The sequence below is a fragment of the Astyanax mexicanus genome, chromosome 4 (genome assembly GCF_023375975.1).
Source record: "Astyanax mexicanus isolate ESR-SI-001 chromosome 4, AstMex3_surface, whole genome shotgun sequence".
NCBI classification, from domain to species: Eukaryota; Metazoa; Chordata; class Actinopteri; order Characiformes; family Acestrorhamphidae; genus Astyanax; species Astyanax mexicanus.
The window spans coordinates 9,082,501-9,107,307 of record NC_064411.1 but is presented as its reverse complement, the minus strand read 5'-3'; the positions used below and the strand labels follow the sequence as shown (position 1 = coordinate 9,107,307).

The window sequence follows — 24,807 nt, the reverse complement described above, 5'->3', positions numbered from 1 at the left end:
CTGAACTGCCTCTTCAGAGGTTCCGCAGTAAAACTGAACTGAACGCTGCGGTTTAGAGCACTATACAGTACAATAGCACTGTAACTGTGTTATAGAGCGGATAACAAGTAAATAAAAGCGCTCCGGAGAGTCTAAACACAACTTCTCTCCTCACTTTCTCTCTCCTTCTCCTCCAACACACACCTACAGACACTCACACTCTCCCTCTTAGTCCCGCCCTTACTCGGCGCGGATTGGATAGAAAAATGTCTGTCGAGCTTTCCACTCGTATGATTGGTTGAGCTGAACAGGAAACTAGCAGGAAAAACCCGCGAAACAGAAAAGGCACATGGGAAATGGAGTTCGTTTACACTTACAACGAAAAACAAAGAAATAATACAAATACAAATACACAGGATATTTTTAACGGTCCTACACAAGTATCTATTGTTATCTAGCTAGCCAATGTTCCCAGTGCTTTTTTAAACCAAGTAACTAATGTTATCTAGCTAGCCAATCTTACCAGTGCATTTTTAACCCAAGTATCTAATGTTATTTAATTAGCCAATGTTACCAGTGCTTTTTTTAAACCAAGTAACTAATGTTATCTAGCTAGCCAATGTTCCCAGTGCTTTTTAACCAGTATCTAATGTTATCTAGCTAGTGAAGAGTAACCGTTTATTTAAATTATGATTACTTAACTTTAGCATCTATAATTACATAATCATTGTGTGAAACCTTGTATTTTATATGCATTTATATAGAAGATTAACCAATACTCACATTGTATTTTATACGCATTTATATTACTCACATTGTATTTTATACACATTTATATAGAAGATTAAACAGTAATCACAATATATATTCTTTACACATATAGTTAAACATTGCTTGATCAGGCATGTAACTAACACAGACTCTATTATATGACAAACTAACCCACATGATACATAAGGCATGTAACTAACACAGACTCTATTATATGGCAAATGAACCCAAATGATACATAAGGCATTTAACTAACACATAGGATCTACTGTATGGCGTACTAACCACGTGTTACTGACATATTAGCATATAACATATGAAATCTATTGTGTGACTTGTTTAGCTCACGCTTAAGGCATCTCGGTCGCTGCATGACCCTAACTAACGGCCATCAATCATCGACTGGTACACTCTGTACGAACTGAATTGATACAATGGAGACTTCGGGATGAACAGTGCGGCCTTTCTCTCTGTGCGTGTAAAGTCCTTCACCTACCAAAGTGGGAGGAGGACGCACGCACATGGGGAGGGCGGCACTGTCCAATTCCTGAAACAATGCCACACTGTCTGACTGCACACAGTCAAGGCCAAACACTAGTGGTCCGGTCAGACACGTGAAACGGATTACTAACACGTGAAATTATGCATACTAACATGAGATGAATTTATCAACGCCTCATCAGCAGGTTTCACGTCATTTGGGGTATAAACATGGAGTCAGATCAGAGGGGGGTCAGAACTTTTACTATTTGATGGCTGCTAACTGTCTTGTATGTATTGGTTCTCCTGAATTCAGTACTTTGTAATAAATACTTGATTTGCTTTCAACTCCACTCCACCTGTCTGCAACTCTCTCCATCAAAACGAACATGCAGGGGAGTTGTACCCCGGATGGTGGATGGGGGTAACCCATCTTCCATTTTCTTTTTACAACACTAGCAAATGTTCCCAGTGCTTTTTTTAACCCAAGTATCTAATGCTATCTAGCTAGCTAATGTTCCCAGTGCTTTTTTAACCCAGGTCCCTCGTCTGGAAAAAAGTAATATTATCTCATTTCTAGAACATAAAAAAAAGGAAAGAGTCGGGTCAGAGTTCACTCACTGTCATGTCTTGGCCCTGTCTCGTGTCTTTGTGTGCATTCCCCACGTGACCTGTGCTACCCTGTGTCTTCCGTCTCAGTACTTTTCCATGTGTTTCTCATTTGTAGCTCCGCCCCTGCCCCAGGTGTTTCTAATTATAGTGTTTCCTGTTTCCTTATATAGCCCTGGTCTACCACTTTGTCTCTGTCGGTCTTTGCACTGTCCCCCGTTGTCTGTCTCTCTGCGTTTCTCTGTCTCTCTCTGTGTTTCTTAGCCTCTCAGTGTTTCTTTAGTCATTTCCCTAGGTCCTTGGTTAGTGTTTATCTCTGTTTGTTTCTAGTTTCCATAGTTTACTCCATTTCCCTGTTTAGTGTATTCATCCTCTGTCTAGTTTAGTTTTCTTGTTTTATTTTCTTGTATATATATCCCTAGTTGATTCCCTTGCCCTGTTTAAGTTCATCCTGTCTAGTTTTATAGCCTCCTTGTTTATTTATCATTAGTCTCTCTTGTTTATTCCTAGTTTATTTTTCCAGCGTTTGTTTCTTGTTTATCACTAGTACCTCTTGTTTGTTTAGGTTTATGTTCTCTAGTTTCACTCGTTTGTTTTGGTTTTTTAATTATTCATTTATCTTTGTTACGTGTTTACTTGTTTCATTGTTTATTTGTTATTTATTTATTAAATCATTCATCTTTCCCTTACCTGCACCTGTGTCCGCCTCCTCGTCTCCCTGCCTGGGTCATTCGTGACACTCACTCTCCAGCATATACAACATAGATATCGAGATGATGAAACTGTGGGTAACATTAGCTTCTGTAAAACTGCAGCAGGTCTTGGAGCTGCTGCTCTGAATCTGCTGGTGTAAGGCTTCTGCTGCTCTCTGGCTCTGCAGATGAAGTTGGGATTTAACCCGATGCTGTGATTCGCCACCGTGTCAGCTATATTGATTTAGTAATGTGGGGGAAAATCAACATTTATTCCATGTATTCCTGATTTACTTCATGTATTCATAATCAATTATACTGATTATTCCTGTTAATCATTCAATATTCATCCTGTTAATCATTCAATCAGTATTTTATCATTGAGTGTTATGTGAACTTATATTCTCTGATAAGGCCATTCATTCAGACTTAAGGGCAAAGATTATAAAAGCAGGGGTCTGCCTGGAGACTAGCGGGTCATAGCAAATGGTGTTTTCTGATTTATGAATTATTCTCTCCTCAAGGAATGAAAATCAGGTTTGCCTGGAAACTGTTTTGTCATAGTAAAATAGAGCTTTCTGATTCATGAATTATTCTCTCCTAAAAAGCTTATCTTCTGGTACGTGCAGTTTCTGTTCCTCTTTTTATATTTGGTAGTGACCTGTTCCAAAACAGATCACGAGGGGATTGCCTCATGTATGCGGGGGGGGACTGTATAAAAATGCCCAGTCGACACAGAAAGGGGCTTTTTCCGACTTTCCTGACTACTCTCATTCTTCATCCATTGCTTTTGCTTTATTTTTCCTTTTTGCAACTTCAAAATAAAAACCTTCTCTTTTTGGCATCCCGGCTCGTTGACTGTCTTTGTCGATTTCCACGACAAATTGGCGTCCCTGGGTGGGCTGCTCGTGCACCGGGACCTCTAGACCCTGCAAGAAAAGCGGAGGACGCTCTTGGGTTAAAAAAAAAAGAAACCCAACCTTAGAACCTCAACTGTTTTTTAGAGGAAAAGGCGTTTTCTCTGGGGGTCGGGGGGGTGTCCGGGGCCGCTGCAGCCGCACCACGTGTGAGTATATTTTTATATCTTTCTTCGTCTGGTTTGAGCCCCCTGGCACACAGTCTGAGTTGATGTGAAGAGGTTAGAGGCAAAAGGAGGAACCTGTAATTCTTTGGTGCTGTGTGTTTGCCTCAATCCGAGATTTGGGGCATAACCCAGAGAAACTGGTTCCTGGGGCCGGATAACCCGCCTTTGTATGACGATATTTAAAGGTTAAAGATTTTTTCCCCTGTTTTTTTGTGAGAAAACGGAGGGCACAGTCTGACGGGGCTGTGAGCACATAGGCACAGCGATAGAGTCGCGAACCTGCTGGTGAAGAAAAATGGATCGATCCCTCATCTGTGTGTTGAGAGCGGGGGGTTTCGGGCCAGAGGGGAAACTTTGTTAAAGTACATTTTTCTAAGGGGAAATGAACGGGGATGCCGAAAGACAAGTGTCTTATAAATTTTTTTGCTATCTAAATTTTTTTTTGGCTTTGCTCCGCACCGCTTCCGTTCTTTTCTCACTTCTAAATTTTTCTGTCTGGGTTTTATCCTCTCGTCTTTTCCTGTTTAGAGTGAGTGAAACAGAAGTGTGTGCGACAGTGCGACTGACAGAGAGAAAAAGAAAAGGGTCTACGAGTGTCTGTTACAGGGATTAAAAGTGTACCTGTGAGTGTGAAAGTGTGCGTCTCCAGTTTTCCTGAGAGAGAAACAGAAAATGTGTATCTTGTGTTGGCGGAGAGAAAGAATGTGTGTGTGGCAGTGAGTGAGAAAGTGTATGGCAGCGAATTAAAGAGTGTGTGTACGAAGTCGTGAGTGACAACGAAATAGGAAATGGATGAGTCCCACTGCAGGGGAGGAGTCCAAGGTGAAGTAGTTGGAGTTGGTCCAGCCCATTGGGTTTTAGACTGAGAGGTTGATTTTTAATTGTGAATTAACGCTTGTGAGATATCATAGAAAATAGAACATAAGTTCAGTAGGGAAATAGAATAATACACAGTGAAAACAGGGGAAAAAGGCTTTTGTATGGGTATATATATATATATATATATACATATAAGAAAATATAAGGATATAAAAAACCCTAACTATACAAGGTGAAGATCTATCTGTAAACGGAGCAGTGCGGTAGATGTTACTAATGGTCATAAATAATTAAATAATTAACAGAGTAAAGTGCAATGACATCTATTATGACAGTGACTAATGTGAAATAGAAATATAATATAATATACATATGCATACGCTATAAGACAGTTCTAAAATAAAAATGTGAAAATGTGAATACCCAATCATGAGTACAGTGTACTTTAATGTAAGCAAGGTTGGGAAAAATGTTAATATAAATAATTAAGTTGTTGAATAATGTCGGAGAGGTATGTGACTGGATAGAATTTATAGAATTTAATAAAGGGATTATGGGGTTGGTTAGCAAAACAAATTAAAAATAAAAGTAACTGGAAATTCCAAAATATACTATGCCATGCAGTACTGCTGTGTAAGATGTCCTCAGAGCAGGACAAATAAACATGGTTTCTTGTTTGATTGTTAAATAAATAAGTTTAATAAATAGAAAATGCTACATAGTGAATAGTGAATGAATTAATGAGTGAGCCATTCCAAACACAGCTTTTTATCAGGTGATTTAGTCAATTATCTTACTATTCGTTTCTCATTCAGACTGATCTCAGTTCAGTCCTAGCTGAATGAGACTTATATAAGACGGATGTAATATCTAATTTCTCTATGTTACATTTTGATCCTCATAAGAGGGATAGTTGATTTCAGAAACCAATGAGAAAAGACCTTATTTATTTGAAAATGAAGGTCTTTCTCATTTTAAATAAGGGGAAATAAAATGTGTTTGAAAATGCAGCTCTCTGTTTTGCTTTACAGTATTAAATTAGACTAGAAAGAGATCTGGAAAACAGCATAAATTTAGTTTTTCATGCTTATACAATGCCATCTATAAAACAAATGCATAATTTTCTGGCTGCAGCATGAACAAAATCAGCTAAGCAATATAAAATTGTTTCATCTGCATAATGGTAAAGTTTGCAATCTGAGAAGCAGAGCCAGCAATATAATTTATATATATATATTAAATAAAACTGGACCAAAATTTAACCTTGTGGTACATCTGTGAGATACAGATGCCAAATCTGAATAATTATCCATTGACATGCACTCTTTTGGGTCTATTCCAGAGCAGTGTTATCAAAGCAAATAATTTAAGCTAAATTCAGTGGGAGAGAAAGGGTGATACTAATGGTAATAAGGAAAATCTGTATACAATAATAACAAATAATAAACCATGGGTACTCGGTGCCTTGCACAGGCTTTCACGGCGAACACCAGAGTGTGAGTTTGTGACAGTGTGACATACCTGGGTTTGTGCTCCCTGCAGAAACACTACAGCACTGAATGTTGATGAAACAGTGCTGCTACGCTGTGTGTGGTTCAGTGGGCTAGGCTGGTTAGCCAAAGACGGGTAAGATCCCAACATATTACACAGGGACAACCTACGGCAGGCACAGTCTCGATCTGACCACCACATGCATTTTAACAGAAAACGGAGAAAACATCGTGGAGGGGAAGCGCAGCCCAGGGGGGAGTGAGTGGATGAATGACGTGATGGGGTGTGTGTTCAGTGGAGGCCTGGGCAGGGTAGACCAGCCCAATGGACAGTAAAGAGGGTGAAGCAATTTTGCGTTAAGTTTTCTGAAACAGAAATTCTGTTTCAGAAAAAGGGGGAGAGGTAAATAGATGATCATTATTGCCACCATTATTTGCCCAATAATTATTTTATAGATATAGAGCATTTTTTTTTAAACTTTCAGCTTGTTTTATCTTTTAAAGTTTGGTTTTAAAACAACCTCTATGCAGATGAGCAATTACTCTCAGCAATATTGTAACAGTCTTAACTTTAAGACACACTCAATCCTAAATTAAAAAAGAAGAAATAAGAAACTTAGAAATCACAAAATTGAACTTTCACTATTCAACATGTGAGCCACTTTTGGAGCAAGGGAAACAGTAAGTGGGATTTGATAAATTGTTTAAGGAAATATATGTATTGTTGATAATTGTGAAAAGCAATCTGCTTGGCATTGTATATGCATAAATACATATTGAAAATATTGAAAAGTAAATGTAAAACATTGTTCGGATTTGCTTGCTATAATAACGTGGACAAAGCAAAGCATAACATCTGTGTTTATTAATATTGATAATATTATTGTTTGTAATGGAACGATTGATACAGAGAAATTTAATCACGTTCCACTTATCCCAATTCTTAAAGCACTAAATAAAATAAACTAAATCCAGAAATCAAGGCTTTATAAAGATCTTGGGAATTGAATAAAGTCAGAAACATATTTTCTTAATAAATAGCACACCGCACCAAAATTAAAAGTGGCAGGTAAAATAATACAGCCACAAGCGGTGAGGCTAAAGTTAAAGCAAGAGTAACCCAAGAAAGCCCAGTACATCAACATGGACCCATTCCTGACACAGAAGCTACATTATGTGTAGTTTGTGCAGAGTGTAAAACTTTGGGCCCTGATATTCTATCAATCAGTGTGGAGATGAATCGGAGAATAGAGCAGCTGATCATCAAAAGTTTGCATGGAGCAATAATAATAAACATGATTCAGATATATTTGTTTGTTCCTTATTTATTATCTATGTAGTATTATCAATACAATATAAGAAGATATGCAGGAAGCATTCAGTGGGAGGTTTAACAGCAGGTGCGTTTAAAGCAGCAGCTTTGGGCTGTGAAGCAGTAAAATATGGTCTGTACAATGATGGTGCAGAATTGAGGTGTGTGATCTTTAGCTTGGTTAGTGTTTGTGAGAGTGGAAGTAGAAGTGTTTGAGTTTGTTTATGTGTACTTGTGTGGGTGAAGTTGTGTGCATTTGTGTGTGCATGAGACATAGTGTGTGTGTCTAGTGGTAAACTAGGTGGTGAAAATTGGAAGTGTTTGTAAAAGCTATTTTGGCTATAAGAGATTAGTTATAGCCATGGGGAAGCAGTTACACTAAAAAAGAAAGGGGAACGAGCATGGCTGGATTGAGCCTTTCCAGGTGACTGAGAGAACAACGTACGCAGATCAACTGATAGGCGAGGGTTCTACAGCTGTACAACAACAGAGATCGCTCACAGAGCAAGCGGGAGGAGACGAGAGAGCAGCAGCTAAAAAGTCTGACCCTCAGCAGGCCGCAGCAGGAAGGAGGGGCAGCTGAAATTGCCCACAGCAGCAGACAGCACACAGCAGTGTGTGACGAGGAGAGGAATTGAGGAAGTAACTCATTCAGCAACGTTTCGTTTGCGTCAAAGTACACTACATACAAAGACTCTTAACACATCTCATTAAAAACACACATAGTCTTATCACACAACATCAAGAGCCAGAATAAAGCTCTTCGTACGTGGGGCTGAGGTAGTCTACGAGAAAAAGGAAGCCAAAGCACTATAGACGATGATTTTCATGTATTTTTCCTTGTTGCTCTGGGAGCAGGACAACAGCAGGACATTGTGCATTTGACCATCACAGATATCATTGTAATCAGCATTTATGTGTTGAAAATTATTATTATTATTATTTTTTTTTTTTCTTATTGTTTAATCAAAATGAAAATTTTTGATTAAAAGGGGGGAAATGTGGGGGAAAATCAACATTTATTCCATGTATTCCTGATTTACTTCATGTATTCATAATCAATTATACTGATTATTCCTGTTAATCATTCAATATTCATCCTGTTAATCATTCAATCAGTATTTTATCATTGAGTGTTATGTGAACTTATATTCTCTGATAAGGCCATTCATTCAGACTTAAGGGCAAAGATTATAAAAGCAGGGGTCTGCCTGGAGACTAGCGGGTCATAGCAAATGGTGTTTTCTGATTTATGAATTATTCTCTCCTAAGGAATGGAAATTAAGTTTGCCTGGAAACTGTTTTGTCATAGTAAAATAGAGCTTTCTGATTCATGAATTATTCTCTCCTAAAAAGCTTATCTTCTGGTACGTGCAGTTTCTGTTCCTCTTTTTATATTTGGTAGTGACCTGTTCCAAAACAGATCACGAGGGGATTGCCTCATGTATGCAGGGGGGACTGTATAAAAATGCCCAGTCGACACAGAAAGGGGCTTTTTTCCGATCTTTCCTGACTTTTTTTCATCTTCATTCATTGCTTTGCTTTTCCTTTTGCAACTTCAAAATAAAAACCTTCTCTTTTTGGCATCCCGGCTCGTTGACTGTCTTTGTCGATTTCCACGACACTCCGTATATCAACTTAAATATTCATTATAAGCTACAAACTTTTGCCATCTCCTTTAAAGTTACTGGTTTGAGGTTGCATGTTTTTTTTGGACTGCAACAGTGTCATGTTTCCAGTGACTAATTCAAACTCCTCCTTACCTTCTCCTTAACTTAAACAGTCTAATGAAATAAAGCCAAGTAAATCGATCAAAATATAATGTCATGGTTCTTAAATAATTCTGACACAGTGTCATTCTTTTTTTCTGAAAGTGAGAAAAATTAAAAGACAAGCAAATACTCTCCTTCCATTTTATTCAACATGTTATATCCTGAACTGCACAAATTCCAACTAGATATGATTGATTGTGCTCTTTTTGTAATCAACAATGTCCATGATCAAAAAAATAATTATGTAAGAAATATAGTGACCAGCCCTACTTTTATTTTTCTACTGCACTACCTCATATCTACAACTGATTACTTCCATACTTTATGTATAGTTTTTGTATTTATATATTTATGTATATATTTTTAAGTCTCAGTTTTGAATTTTAGTTTAGAGTCTTATATCCCTTACTGTGCTCTCTTATTGTACTACACCTATTGTTTTTCTACTGTGTTTTGTAACTGCTACTGGCTGCTAAATTTCCTTTGGGATCAATAAAGTATCTATATATCTGTCTTTAATTATAGCTTATTTGTTTTTTGCTTTGTAGGTGTCTGCGGTCTGGGAGCTCATTGGGATAGACCTAACAGGACCATTACCAAAAACTTCAGATGGCTTTCAATACATTTTGACAGTTACAGATTATTTCTCAAAATGGGTAGAGGCCTTTCCTTTGAAAACTAAATCTGCAGCTGAAGTGGGTAGAAATCTTTGTTCTATCATTTATAGACATGGCTGTCCAAAGCGCATCCTTTCAGATCAGGGACGGGAATTTGTTAATGATGTAAGCGTAATCATTAAACTGGAAAACTTTTGAGCCCTCTGTTTATTAGGATTCATAGTTGCTGTCTTGACACTATGCTTGTGATGATTGTGTATTTATTTTGCATGCAAATTGAATGTTTTTATAAATATATTTGATTACAATAATCATATCTTTTTAAAGCTTAACCATAGGCTTTGTGAATTGCTACACATCCAAAGGAGCGTAACAGCAGCCTATCATCCACAAACAAATGGCCTGGATGAGAAGACTAATGACAATATAAAAAGGTATATTTTTGTATTTATTACAATGCTTGCAAGGCAAAGCCAATTCAACCACACCCTATATAGTGCCTTATGGAAAGTGGCAAATGCATGTAATACAAGTGTCCCTTACATTGTTAATGGCATTGCAGACAGTGTGGACTCAACATATTTCCTGTTTTGTCTGATCAACTTCATGTTAATTGCATGTCATACATTAGTTTTAGATTTTAGGCCTTCAACACAATCCTAAAAGGTTGGGATAGTACAGCAATACAATTTTGTAAAATAACGAAATATTTCTTCGTTGTTTGATATCCTTGGTGCCTAAACCAATTATGATCATCGTGAGAAGGGCACTACAAAGTAGTAAATGCTTCACTGTGCCAACTTTAAGGATATGCTATAGGCCTATAATACAGTATTTGAAGTATATTAACAAATAAGTTGTCTGCAATGAAATAAAGGGACATGTAAAAAACATTGGATTGTTTGTTTGCATTTTCCACACTTTCCCAACTTTTTCTGATTTGGAAATGCATAAAAGCATTGCTCTAAAACATGTCACATGGTGTTTTTTTGTGCATAAACTTGATGATTTCATTCTTTTCCAGCAAGCAATGCATTTCCTTTAGCAAATTAATATAGATCATTTGTTCCCCTAACTTTTGTACAGTTAAGCACCCCTTCATACTTTAACAGCAGTCACACTTCATTCAGCTTTCAGCACAGGAAACTACTAGTCTAATAAATCGTCAATTTAAGTTGAAAAAGTGATATGCAAGTGGGACCAGGGAACAACACATTACTCTGTATCATAACTAATTCATGATAAAGAGTAAAATATTAAGTAAAATAAATGTTTGGTCATGTCCTGGACATATAGTGTCTGTACAGATAGTTAATGGAATGAATGAAATGAAGATTCATTTCAGAGATGTAGCCAAAACGTCACTGGTATTCCACATGGTGGATATTGGGAACCACTTATATATACTGGCATTAGCTATTATTTATTGGTAATTTGGTTTACGAAGCAATTTTTTTAATTAATTATATTTTTGCATTTTAGAGCCCTTAAAAAATTGGTCAATGACCAGCAAAACGATTGGAATGTCTATCTGGATGCCACCCTGTTTTCATTGCGGTCTAAAGTGCACACTACCACAAAATTCTCCCCGTTTCTTTTGATGTATGGGAGGAAGGCAGTGTTCCCTTCAGAGGTTCCTGTTGAAGTGCCAGTAAGTATGTTTTTGTCTTTACAATTGTAATAAAATTATGACTCTCTATTAGTTTCTCAGATGACAGTCTTGGAAGTCTGTTGATAATTTTCTTCTTACCATCATAATCCTAAATAACATGTAACAGTGTTGAGGTCTGGACTCTGGAGTGGTGAGTACATTATACTGAGAACACCAGAACCTTCCTACCTTCCTTGTTTTGTGTCTGTATCTTCCTTTCTCATTGAGGGCTTTATGACTGAAACACATCCTTCTAGACCCATAACATTCAGCTGTCTTTTCACAGAGGAAGGATGAACAAAAACACCTGAAACTGGGGCTTGTCTGTCTCTCTCTCTCTCTCTCTCTGTCTCTCTCTCTCTCTCTGTCTCTCTCTCTCTCTCTCTCTGCTCAAACTAATGTTTATCTGATGCAGGCAGTTTGGATAAGGCAGTTTACTCTGGTCTACTGTATTCACTAATTGGGGTAACATTTGCTGACTGTTTTTCAATTTAGCTTTCCAAGATTATTCTCCCTGAAGGAGGATACAGCGAGTTTCTTGATTCAAAACAAAAAACATCGGAAGCTGTTAAAAAAACAGCAGAAGATAACATACGTAAGTCTCAAGAAAAACAAAAAGAAGCATATGCCAGAAAAGTGCAGAAGAAATACCAAAATGTTGAGTATAATGATGGGGATGAAGTACTTCTACTGAATATGAGGAAGCGAGGAAGGAAAGGCGGAAGAATAGAACCGGATTTCTCTGGTCCATATGTTATCCAGTCAGTCCGTGGCAAACTTGTCACATTAAAAAACCCTGAAGGAGCCATCCTGAAAAACAAATACAACATTGGCCATCTAAAACCATATAGAAGAAGCCAGGCAGCCGACAGTAGCAGCAGCATCTTCTCTCCTTGTCCTCAGCAGTCTTCTTCCAAGAAGAAGAGTTCAGAAGAGTACACAGACCCAAATGTACAACGGTGCTCAGTTATACGTTTAGCTTCAAAACAAGCTGATGTCAAAAAACATGTGCAAACAACCACAGTAACTGAAAAGCCTGCAACAAAGAGCTCATCAAACACTGAAACAACTTCAGTAACTGAAAAGCCTGCAATGAAGAGCTCATCAAACACTGAAAGAAGCATTCAAGAAGAAGGTGGCATAGTTACAAAGTTCAGATTTTGACCTGTTGGTCCGTTTGTTACCAGTTTGGTCTAACCCAGAACATTTTTGTTCATGGAGGTTTGCCCATGATAAACTGTTTTCTTCTTCTTCTTCTTCTTTCTATAAGCCCCCTGGCTGTGTTTGAACTGTTGGTCTTAATCTTGCCATTTCACATTTTAGGGTGGACAAAATAACCTATGAAAATGCAAGGTATTTGATGTATCGAAGGAATTCTTCTCCAGCCCCTAGGTTGGATTTTTACACCTAACATCTTATGAATTAGGCTATGCACACTACTTTCCATTGATTCTCCCACAGTCCTAGATGATTCCTTTAAACATATTTGTTAAATAACAATCATTGTTTAGGTTATCATGTCCATCCCATTTATTTTTGCTTTTTTTGTTTGCATGAGGCCTGTTGGCCTGTTTGTTTTACACTGTTTGTTTTATTTTGCCCTGTTTTAGCCTTGTTTATCAGTATATAACTGATATGGTGATGCTAATGTTTACATATTTATTTTCAGTAATGAGACTCTGGTCTTCAAAGGACAACAATCAGGTGGAAGCAGTTGCCGGGCCATACAAATTGTATGATTCTTCTTTTAGAACACTGCAAGGGACCGAATGGGTCGCTGATGAAGTAAGAATTAGAAATAAATAAAGTTTAATTAGTCCTTCTCAGGATTTAGTTCCAACTGGCTGGACACTTTTGCTGCTGGATCAAACTATTCAAAGAGGCCAGGCAGTTGGAACAAAATCCTTAGAGAGATTTTTTTTATAAACAAATTGTTTATTTGTTTATTAACAATTATTGTGTGAATATAGGTGATTGATGCATACCTGAACCATCTGATTGAACAACATAAGGCAAGTAGGGTTTAAGGATGTAGTTATTTTGAGATTCTTTGATATGTTCTTATCATACTAATTGCTGGTTGCTGTTTTACAGACGCCTGTATATCAGCTGTGTGCAGTGGTTGCTTCTTCTTTAGCTGCTGGACAGTTTCGATGTCTCAGAAAGGTAATGCATTTACACATAAAGTTCTGGTGATTACTTAACCCATTTAGAACCATAACTAATATTTTCTGTTGAAAACTTAAACGCAGATGAAGTTCCCAGTTGAGGACACATGGCTGTGCCCTGTCAATACCGGAGGACATTGGATTCTTGTGGTGTGTGTTCTTAAAATTACATATTTCCAGTAATGTTGCTTTGTTCATTTCCAGTTATGGGTCACAATATATTGTCAGGATATATATTTCAATGCATACTACAGTGGAAAACACTGAAGTTCATAAAATCAAATTCAAGCATTTAATTCTTAGTTCCTATTTCACCAACAAGGGTATTTTTAAAGGGGTTAAACACTGAAATATTTTGGAATGAACAGTGATCTGAGTAATACTGTGTGTACGTAAAATACATTGGACAATCTTAAAGAAAGATTTGTTTGAGGTAAAGAACCATTTTTGTACACAATATAAATAAATGCAGGATGTAATAATGTTAAATTTATTTAAACCATATCATATCAATGCATGAAAATGCATTGTTTTAAATTTAATACAAGCAACAAATTAAAAAAAAAATGTTCACCACTGTGTTAATCATTTGGGAACTAAGGACGGGGAGACACATAATATACTCAGTCATCTTACTGACCTTTCAAATCAAATAATTTTTTCCACCGGGTGTTTTTAGAATTATTCAGCTTTTGTACATTTTTTTGTGTTACTTTTTTTGGAAATAGGATTGTATTTGGGAAAAAAAATTAACAGAAAATCACTGTTAAACCAAAGTATTTACATTAATTTTTTTTAGATTGTCAGCATGTCAAGAAAGATCCTCTCCATCATTGACCCCATGGGAAATGAGGGATTATATGATAGAAAGATTTTGCGGAACTGGAGGTAAGCTTCTTATTAAGAAACCTATTTCATCTTTTTTACAAAGAAACATACGCGTTCTGATTGCAAATATTATGTTTTGGGCCAAATAGGAATTTTTTAAAGATGATTGGACACCAAGATCACAGCGCTGAATGGCGAACAACAGTATTGAAACACAACCCACAGCAAGATGCGAGCAGCTGTGGCGTTTTAGTGCTAAAGGTATGTTAACTTTTTCAGCTTTTGTTCACATAAATATCTTCAGGCCAATTGGTGTATGGTTTAAAAGGTTTGTAAATAATATTGCAGTTGGCAGAAGATTTTCTTTCTACTGGAGCTATCGACAATGTGCAGACAACACAAGCAGCTATTAGCACCGCCCGAATGGGGATAGCCTGTTCATTGCTTGAACGTAAAGGTGAGTTGTGTAGCAGTGGCCATTATTACCATATCGTACATTATATTTTGTCTCTCACCTATGCTCTATGAATCAATTTTGGTTAGGTGATATAGTATTTTATGTATGAATCAAATTGTGTAGTGATGCTTGTCATCAGTGAAATACAACCATAAAATACTCACAGTTCTTTCAGTGTGTGTTGTACTGGTACATGTGGGTGAGACACTACAGTGTTGCTGTTGTTTTCGAACACTGTCCATTCACTGTCCACTCTATTATTAATTTCTAACTGGTAGGTCTACCTTGTTAATGTAAAGTTAGAGATAATAGCTGCACAGTTTGTGTTCCTCTAGTCCTTGATCAGTGCAAACATGACACTGTTGGCTGGATGTTTCTGGTTGATGTATTATTCTCAGTCCAACAGTGACACAGTTCTATTTAAACACTCCAGCAGCACTGCTGTGTCTGATCCACTCACATCAGAACAACACAAACTAACACCACCATTTCAGGGTCACTGCAGTCATGTAACATTGTCATTGCAGTAGCATTTTTCTTTTTGTGCAAAAAAAAAATAATGAAAATGAATTTGCTTCAAGGCAATGCAGAGGACTACTGCACAGTTTGCTCTATGCTGGAAGGGGATGGAGACAAGAGCATGACTGAAATGGTAAATATTTACATGTCTGCAAGTATGCAGTACTCTCATTGTTAATGAGTTACAATAAAATAAATAAGTAAATATAATCGTTTTTAATGTTTTCTTTTTCCTATTTGTCACACATTGTTAATGGATATCAATTTGATTTTTTTTTTTTTTTTTAGGTGCAGTGTGATGTGTGCAGTCGCTGGGCACATTTTGAATGTGTCCAATATAGTAAAGAGATTTCCGCCAACTACCACTGTAGAAAGTGTACAGTTAACAAATAACCTGAATGTATTTTTTCCTGGATTAAGCTGCACTTTGCACTGTTTGTTTTAAAATGTAAAATCTAAGTACACTGTATAATATGTTTATAAAAATGTGTGTTATTGGATTACAATGCAATGTTCAACTTAATTAGTAAAAGTATTAGCAAACCATGAGAAAAAAAAACTTTGGGGATTCAGTAAAATCACAGTGAACCTTAATCAACTCCCATCAGGTCATCCGATTGTGGTTATTTCTGCTATCGAATTATCCTACCTATAGTTTTAATGAAGGGAGTACTGTTTTATGATCATAATTAGGCTATCAAATTATCCTACCTATAGTTTTAATGAAGGGAGTACTGTTTTATGATCATAATTAGGCTATCGAATTATCCTACCTATAGTTTTAATGAAGGGAGTACTGTTTTATGATCATAATTAGGCTATCAAATTATCCTACCTATAGTTTTAATGAAGGGAGTACTGTTTTATGATTATAATTAGGCTATCGAATTATCCTACCTATGGTTTTAATGAAAGGAGTACTGTTTTATGATCATATTAAGGCTATCAAATTATCCTACCTATGGTTTTAATGAAGGGAGTACTGTTTTATGATTATAATTAGGCTATCAAATTATCCTACCTATGGTTTTAATGAAGGGAGTACTGTTTTATGATTATAATTAGGCTATCAAATTATCCTACCTATGGTTTTAATGAAGGGAGTACTGTTTTATGATCATAATTAGGCTATCAAATTATCCTACCTATGGTTTTAATGAAGGGAGTACTGTTTTATGATCATAATTAGGCTATCAAATTATCCTACCTATAGTTTTAATGAAGGGAGTACTGTTTTATGATCATATTAAGGCTATCGAATTATCTATAGTTTTAATGAAAGGAGTATTATCAAATAGAAAGTGAAACACAAAACACGCGCGGTAGTATTTTTCGACAAAGTAGCATAAATCGACAGATATAATCTATCATTCTGCGCCACGGTAGGACGTTTCGACAAGGTAGGACAAATCGTCAGAACACCGGTGCTTTAAATGAACACGGTCAGAATTAAATCCTTCTCAGTAGTTGGGTCCGGTATGGCTCCGTATTGGACAACGTCTGGGTCCGGACCCGGACCCCAGTCTGCAAATATGTGATCCCTGGTCTAGACCATATACACGGTTCTGTTTTATAAAACCACTCCTTGCTGCCCTGCTGAGAACAACAGGTTCAATGTTCAGTTTTACAGTGTTAAATATGTAAGGTCAAGAAAGACTTTCTTTATTTTATATATATTTTTATAAAAACAAGTATTTATGTTTAGTAAAATCAAGAAAGACCATATTTAATTTTTTATAAAAAAATATATTTATGTTAATTTTTTTATTTTTATAAAAAAAATATATAGTTCAACTTAACAGAGATAAATTGTTGCTGTTAAAAATGCATTTTCCAATAAAGGGAGTATTGGCAAAACTGGTTATAATGTTAATGTTAAGGCAGTGGGAGGTGGTGTCTGCAGCTGCTGAAAATAACTAATAAAGTAACTTGTAAAGTAACTTAGTTACTTTTAAAATCAAGTAATCCATAAAGTTACTAAGTTACTTTTTAAATGAGTAATCAGTAATGAGTAATCGGATTACTTTTTCAAAGTAACTATACCATCACTGCTTCTAACCAACATTGTGGCCGTTCATCTGGGCAAACTGTGGGGTGTGTCAGCTCGCAAATATATAAATACCAGTCAAAAGTTGACACGTCTCATTTTTTATTTATTTATTTTTTTTACATTGTCGATTAATATTAAAACTATGAAAACAATTAATTGACGCATATGGAATTATCTAGTTAACAAAGAGGTGCATGGCCTTCAAAATCCCCTGACCTAAACCCAACTGAGATGTTGATTTAGGATGAGCTGGAGCTTTACAGTGTGTGTGTGTGTGTGTATATTGAAGAGTTAACGTTTATTATACCTTGGGTGTGTTGACAAATATCCTTCAATAATGATTACTTAACTTTAGCATCTATAATTACATAATCATTGTGTGAAACCTTGTATTTTATATGCATTTATATAGAAGATTATCCAATCCTCACATTGTATTTTATACACATTTATATAGAAGATTAACCAATACTCACAATATATATTCTTTACACATATAGTTAAACTTTGCTTGATCAGGCATGTAACTAACACAGACTTTATTATATGACAAAGTAACCCACATGATACATAAGGCATGTAACTAACACATAGGATCTATTGTATGGTGGACTAACCACGCGCCACTAACACATTAACATATAACATAAGAAATCCATTGTGTGACTGGTGTAGCTCATGCTTAAGGCATTTTGGTCACTGCATGATCCTAACTAACGGCCATCAATCATCGACTGGAACACTCTGTATGAACTAAATTGCTACAGAGGAGGCTCTTAGACCAAAGCGGCCTTCTCTGTGTGTGGGTGCCTCCCTAAACCTGCAGCTCTTCAAAGCGGGGAGTGACGCACACGCACACAGATAATGCCACAATGTTCAGTTCTGGCTGGACACAGTCAAGGCCAAGCACTAGTGGTCCGGTCAGACACGTGAAACGGATTACTAACACGTGAAATTATGCATACTAACATGAGATGATTTTAGCAACGCCTCATCAGCAGGTTTCACGTCATTTGGGGTATAAACATGGAGTCAGATCAGAGGGGGGTCAGAACTTTTACTATTTGATGGCTGCTAACTGTCTTGTATGTATTGGTTCTCCTGAATTCAGTACTTTGTAATAAATACTTGATTTGCTTTCAACTCCACTCCACCTGTCTGCGACTCTCTCCATCAAAACGAACACGCAGGGGAGTTGTACCCCGGATGGTGGATGGGGGTAACCCATCTTTCATTTTCTTTTTACAACAATATATACGGAACAATAATTATTTTTATATTATTATATTATTTTTATATTATTAATAATTATAATAATAAATTAATATTATTATCAATACTACTATTAATAATATTAGTACAATATCTATTAATATAATATATATGTATATTAACAATAATAGTTTTTAAAAAAGTTTAATGTTTATTAAACATTTATATATAAACATATGACTTATTTATTTAGTCATATGTATCTGTAGGAGTATTTTATTAATGCCAAAGTACATCCTTTTGTAATTTAAATTTCAAAATATGTATAATATTGATGATTACAACACTTTTTTACATTTTTAGGGTGTAATACTGAATAAATACTGCATAATAATCGATATGTGTGGATCGATTGAGTGCGCTGTTTCGGGGGAGGATTCAACAAAGACGTTCTTTAACCTCCTTTGTTAATTTTCACGTTGCAAAGCTCTTTGGGAAACACTCGCAGAACTGGCTCGTTCTTTACTCACGTCATTCGTTAGTTCGTTCGTTATTCGCTAAGGTTGTTCGTTTTCGGGAAACCCACCCCAGAGGCTTTGTTCCAGTAGCAATAATAGTATCAGTTTATTATTAATCTACTACATCAGTCTAGTGCATTTAAGTATTTATTCAAGAATATGATTTGCTGTTTTTATTGATGTTTATATATATATATATATATATTTTTTATTTAAGTTGTATAATTCTTTGTTATTTTGTATTATGTTTGATATTTATATCATACCGTTTATTATAAATACTGTTTTTGCAAATGGAGATATTTATGGAGTATATGTTTATCTACATGCTAAAATATAAATTTGGGATTTAATTTACTTAAATACTGTTGTGTGTTGTTTATATTTTATACATGATACTTTGTAATACATTTATTAATTTACTATACACTTTAAATTGTGTTATTTATATAATTGTTTTACAGCCAGTTGCAAAAAATGTCAAAGTGCCAATAGCACAGCTTTAAATTTTCTTTCTTGAAAAGTGTTCTCTGTTCAATATTGCACAGTTCTAAAAATTTGGGGCCACAATTGGTTTTCCGCTGAGGGCGTGTGTGTGTGTGTGTGTGTGTGTGTGTGTGTGTGTTAGTGTTAGAGCTCTGCAAATCTCTGTTGGCCCAATGTGCAAATACCCATTGGTCCGATTTGGGCCGCCCATATGGGGGCGGTACCGCACCAACCTCATTGGCCCAGTGTGGGCATGTTTGCTGGGTTGTATCATGACATTATTCTCCCCAAACAAAATCACATCATAAAACATTTTACTATTGCTAACACATTTGTAAATCTGTACATAAAAATACTGTGTGGAGCATGCACCATGTTTTTTTAATGCGTCACGAACAATGTAGAAAAATACTGAATAACAAAAGCAGTTTTGTTAAAAGGATACAGCAACTGGAAATAGGGGCACATTACATTATTTTTAAAGGTAAGTTACAGTTTAGCCACCTTTACCTTATCAAGCCAATGCTAGCGACCTAGCCAAGCTAGCTAGCAATTCCAAACATCACATACTACCAACAGCGTGAATGTCCTAAAAACATGAATTTGTTATTAGTTGTTGATATATAGCCTAAATGGTAGGATAATGTACACACAGTTTGTAATGGTTAATCCTTTTCGTTATATAGTTAACTTTAACCGTTAGGTGTGTTATTCTGCTATAACACCACTGGGTCATTTTACAAGCTAATATTTTAGGGTTTTTTTCTGTCAGGATGAGTGAGGCAGGCTGTGTGGTGAGGACCAGGTCGATATGATTACTCATCTATCTATCTATCTATCTATCTATCTATCTATCTATCTATCTATCTATCTATCTATCTAATTAATTTAAACACTGATTATTTTTTCTTTCTTTTTTAAAGAGCATAATATAAAATATTTCAGCATGAAAGCTCATATTTGTAATGTGTAACAGCTTCCTATATCATAACTACATCTCTGCTGTTTGTAACAAATCAAACCGTGTGTAAATCGGATATAAAATGGTAGAGTGGTGATTATTATAGATGTATTAAACACCTTAATCAGTGTAAATTAATGCTCTGGGGAATCGCTAGAAGCGCGTTTTCTTTATTTGCGTAGTTTTGGCACTAATTTAGCTCCATAGGTGGAGTGGAGACAGCGAGGCACCGAAGGACAAAAAAAATGACGTTGTAAAAATACGGTGGGCTCTGCGACACTTTGCAGAGCACAGGCGCAACGACAGGGAGGCAGAGAGACAGCGACATACTGAAGGAAAAAAACGGATCCCAAATAGGATCCTAAAACGCTCCCATTGTGGAATCGTTCACTTCAAAGAGCCGACGCTTAGAGCTGCATCGTTCTCGAACGACACATAACTGCTGAGCAGAGCTAGGAGAAGATCCAGTGCTGGTGGTGTAAATGCTGAAGGTGCTGAAGGTGGTGTTGGTGTAGAAGTGAATGTAGAACAGCGTGTTGAAGAAAGAGAGAGAAACTTCTCCATACCTTCTGTAGTTCAGCTGATCCTGCTCTTCCTCCTCAGGCGCTGCGAAAGAACTGCAGAGCCCGAAGCTCAGCCTCACTCGGGTTATGTAGAGCTCCGCCCCCTCCATATCACATTACACCCCATCACCGCGCTGAATGGAGCTAAACAGCTAAAACTCTAATTTAAAACAGCGTAGAACTACTTCTATGGGGCTTTTCTTTCATTTTACAAATTAGAATAAAGTATTTCACTAAAATAGGAAAGAAAATATTTTTTAATGTGACACGAGTGGTGGCTTCTAGCCATTTTTACCCATGCACTTATATACTGACTACGCCACTCCCGTTAAAAGGTGGGAGAAACCCAAAAGGAATGTGAAGCCCTCCCCCTTCACAGATCCCGACTGTGTTAAAACAGTCTATAGAGGCAGAGTTTGATATCAAAAATACTTTTATTCACAATCAAAACACAAACATAAAACCCACAATGAATCTCCACTGAATTGGTCGACACTGACAATACTTGGCTTTAGCACATGAACACCAGTATTGGATGGAATAAAGCAAACCAAAAATAAAGGATCCACAAACCCCACAGCTTAACACTACACTGCACACCACACCAAACAAACCATAATGGGGAGGACTAGCTTGGATTCTTTCTTTGGTAACTTCAAAAATACTGTTCAACAAAACACACTAGATGAAAAGAAACTCAAGTGTGGCAGAGTATTAATTGGGGGAAAAAAAAACCCCCACAAATTTACTGAAACCAATGAAAAAAGAAAATAAACTAATTAAATTGAACCCAAAAAAACAAAGAATTACAAAATTAAACAAAACTTAGCTACTACAATAAATAATGCAGAGTCATAGCCAGAAAACAATGCAAAAAATAAATAAATAAATAAAAAGCACAAAAAAAAACAAAGAAACTAAAGCAATCAATACAGAAATTATAAGGAAAGAAATACAGAAACTATCCAAAAAAACCCCATAAATGGACCATCAAAAACAGTAGAGAACCATTAAGAAAACAGTAGAAATGACATTAGAAAACAAGATTAGAAACACAGTAGAAAACATCAGGAAACAATCGAAAACAGTGGCCAATATCCTCAACTTTCAGCCATGCACACGTCCTGCCAAGACACACATAATTATTCAACATTTATTTATTTATTTGTTCATTAGCTCAACCAAATTAAAAATGTTACATACCCTTGCCGTCTTGAGAGAAGCACATGGAGGGAAAGGGAAAATCAGGAGCACCCCAGCCTTCTTGTGAACTTGCACAATGAATACTAAAAACCCAGTTAAAAAATATACATAATATATAATTTTACTACAACCCAAAACAATACAGACCTTAAGGTACTTGGAGTGTTATAAAATAGCTAACTTGTACAACTGTGTACAACCACTGCAATACACAACATACCTCTTTCCAATGTATGATGAGAGTCAAGTGAAACAGCAGCACCTGCCCAAAACAGTTCTCTGCTCTGTCTCCACTCCTCTCCAACATGCACACCAACAGCAGCTAAATCATTAAAACACTGCACTACCCAGCAACACCTACACAACACAAGCACTTCATAAAATCAACCAGTGATGTCAGTAACGCGTTACTTAGTAACGCGTTACTCTAATCTGACCCTTTTTTCAGTAACGAGTAATCTAATGCGTTACCATTTCCAATCCAGTAATCAGAATAAAGTTATTTATTTAAGTCACTGTGCGTTACTCTCTCTCTCTCTCTCTCTCTCTCTCCACCTCATCACACACACACACACACACACACACACACACACACACACACACTTCCCCCTCCGCTCTTCCCCAATCACACGCGTCTCGCTTTCTCCCCTGTCTCTCTCTCTCGCGCGCTCGGCGTGTCTTTAGTTTCCGCCCGTTTTCGTTTTTCGCCAGTTCTCGGGCGAAAACTCTTTATAAAGGCGTTTTGTTTTTGCGGCCGCGTCCCAATTCACTAGCCAGGGCAGCGGTCTGCCACAAATTTGATTGGCAGAGGAGAGAATTTAAAGATTTTAGACCACACGTGATCGTAAAGACAAGAAAAGTTCCGGTGCTTTAAATGAACACTGTCAGATTTAAATCCTTCTCAGTAGTTGGGTCCGGTATGGGTCCGTATTGGACAACGTCTGGGTCCGGACCCGGACCGCAGTCTGCAAATATGTGATCCCTGGTCTAGACCATATACACGTTTCTGTTTTATAAAACCACTCCTTGCTGCCCTGCAGAGAACAACAAGTCCAATGTTCAGTTTTACAGTGTTAAATATGTCAGGTCAAGAAAGACTTTCTTTATTTTATATATTTTTTATAAAAACAAGTATTTATGTTTAGTAAAATCAAGAAAGACCATATTTTATTTTTTATAAAAAAAATGTTTGTTAATTTTTTTATTTTTATTAAAAAAAACTTATTTTTTTAGGAAATAGTTCAACTTAACAGAGATAAATTGTTGCTGTTAAAAATGCATTTTCCAATAAAGGGAGTATTGGCAAAACTGGTTATAATGTTAATGTTAAGGCAGTGGGAGGTGGTGTCTGCAGCTGCTGAAAATAACTAATAAAGTAACTTGTAAAGTAACTTAGTTACTTTTAAAATCAAGTAATCCATAAAGGTACTAAGTTACTTTTTAAATGAGTAATCAGTAATGAGTAATCGGATTACTTTTTCAAAGTAACTATACCATCACTGCTTCTAACCAACATTGTGGCCGTTCATCTGGGCAAACTGTGGGGTGTGTCAGCTCGCAAATATATAAATACCAGTCAAAAGTTGACACGTCTCATTTTTTATTTATTTATTTTTTTTACATTGTCGATTAATATTAAAACTATGAAAACAATTAATTGACGCATATGGAATTATCTAGTTAACAAAGAGGTGCATGGCCTTCAAAATCCCCTGACCTAAACCCAACTGAGATGTTGATTTAGGATGAGCTGGAGCTTTACAGTGTGTGTGTGTGTGTGTGTGTATATTGAAGAGTTAACGTTTATTATACCTTGGGTGTGTTGACAAATATCCTTCAATAATGATTACTTAACTTTAGCATCTATAATTACATAATCATTGTGTGAAACCTTGTATTTTATACACATTTATATAGAAGATTAACCAATACTCACAATATATATTCTTTACACATATAGTTAAACTTTGCTTGATCAGGCATGTAACTAACACAGACTTTATTATATGACAAACTAACCCACATGATACATAAGGCATTTACTAACACATAGGATCTATTGTATGGTGGACTAACCACGCGCCACTAACACATTAACATATAACATAAGAAATCCATTGTGTGACTGGTGTAGCTCATGCTTAAGGCATTTTGGTCACTGCATGATCCTAACTAACGGCCATCAATCATCGACTGGTGCACTCTGTATGAACTAAATTGATACAGAGGAGGCTCTTAGACCAAAGCGGCCTTCTCTGTGTGTGGGTGCCTCCCTAAACCTGCATCTCTTCAAAGCGGGGAGTGACGCACACGCACACAGATAATGCCACAATGTTCAGTTCTGGCTGGACACAGTCAAGGCCAAGCACTAGTGGTCCGGTCAGACACGTGAAACGGATTACTAACACGTGAAATTATGCATACTAACATGAGATGATTTTAGCAACGCCTCATCAGCAGGTTTCACGTCATTTGGGGTATAAACATGGAGTCAGATCAGAGGGGGGTCAGAACTTTTACTATTTGATGGCTGCTAACTGTCTTGTATGTATTGGTTCTCCTGAAT

General features: G+C 36.5%; 3 protein-coding genes across 11 annotated transcripts in view; 1 reads left to right on the top strand and 2 right to left on the bottom strand.

The window, feature by feature from the left end:
* LOC111196357 (zinc finger protein 271-like) overlaps window positions 1-24,807 on the bottom strand; it is a 460,288-nt gene that overhangs the window by 152,599 nt on the left and 282,882 nt on the right. The window lies entirely within an intron of this gene.
* Window positions 1-24,807, bottom strand: part of LOC125801469 (zinc finger protein 239-like) — a 148,429-nt gene that overhangs the window by 45,505 nt on the left and 78,117 nt on the right. Inside the window, exon 1 of one of the 3 annotated variants that reach the window (XM_049478243.1) lies at window positions 21,042-21,175. The exons of the other annotated variants lie outside the window; for them this stretch is intronic. The gene's annotated coding sequence lies outside the window, so the exon portion shown is untranslated. Of the gene's footprint in view, window positions 1-21,041; window positions 21,176-24,807 lie in introns of those variants that run through there. 3 annotated transcript variants of the gene reach the window in all.
* On the top strand, window positions 9,399-15,852 carry LOC125801229 (sentrin-specific protease 2-like). Of its 6 annotated transcripts, XM_049477616.1 has the most exons (12): window positions 9,399-10,059; window positions 11,108-11,276; window positions 11,404-11,427; window positions 12,946-13,061; window positions 13,247-13,288; window positions 13,371-13,442; window positions 13,529-13,594; window positions 14,244-14,332; window positions 14,422-14,533; window positions 14,621-14,729; window positions 15,311-15,381; window positions 15,537-15,852. In XM_049477616.1, coding segments are annotated over exons 2-12 (807 nt in total). In that variant the 5' UTR covers window positions 9,399-10,059; window positions 11,108-11,275; the 3' UTR covers window positions 15,642-15,852. The 6 variants fall into 6 exon arrangements, with proteins under 6 accessions (XP_049333573.1, XP_049333574.1, XP_049333570.1 ...); XM_049477617.1 differs by lacking the exon at window positions 11,404-11,427 and having other exon boundaries at window positions 9,404-10,059; XM_049477613.1 differs by lacking the exons at window positions 9,399-10,059; window positions 11,108-11,276 and having other exon boundaries at window positions 11,283-12,411.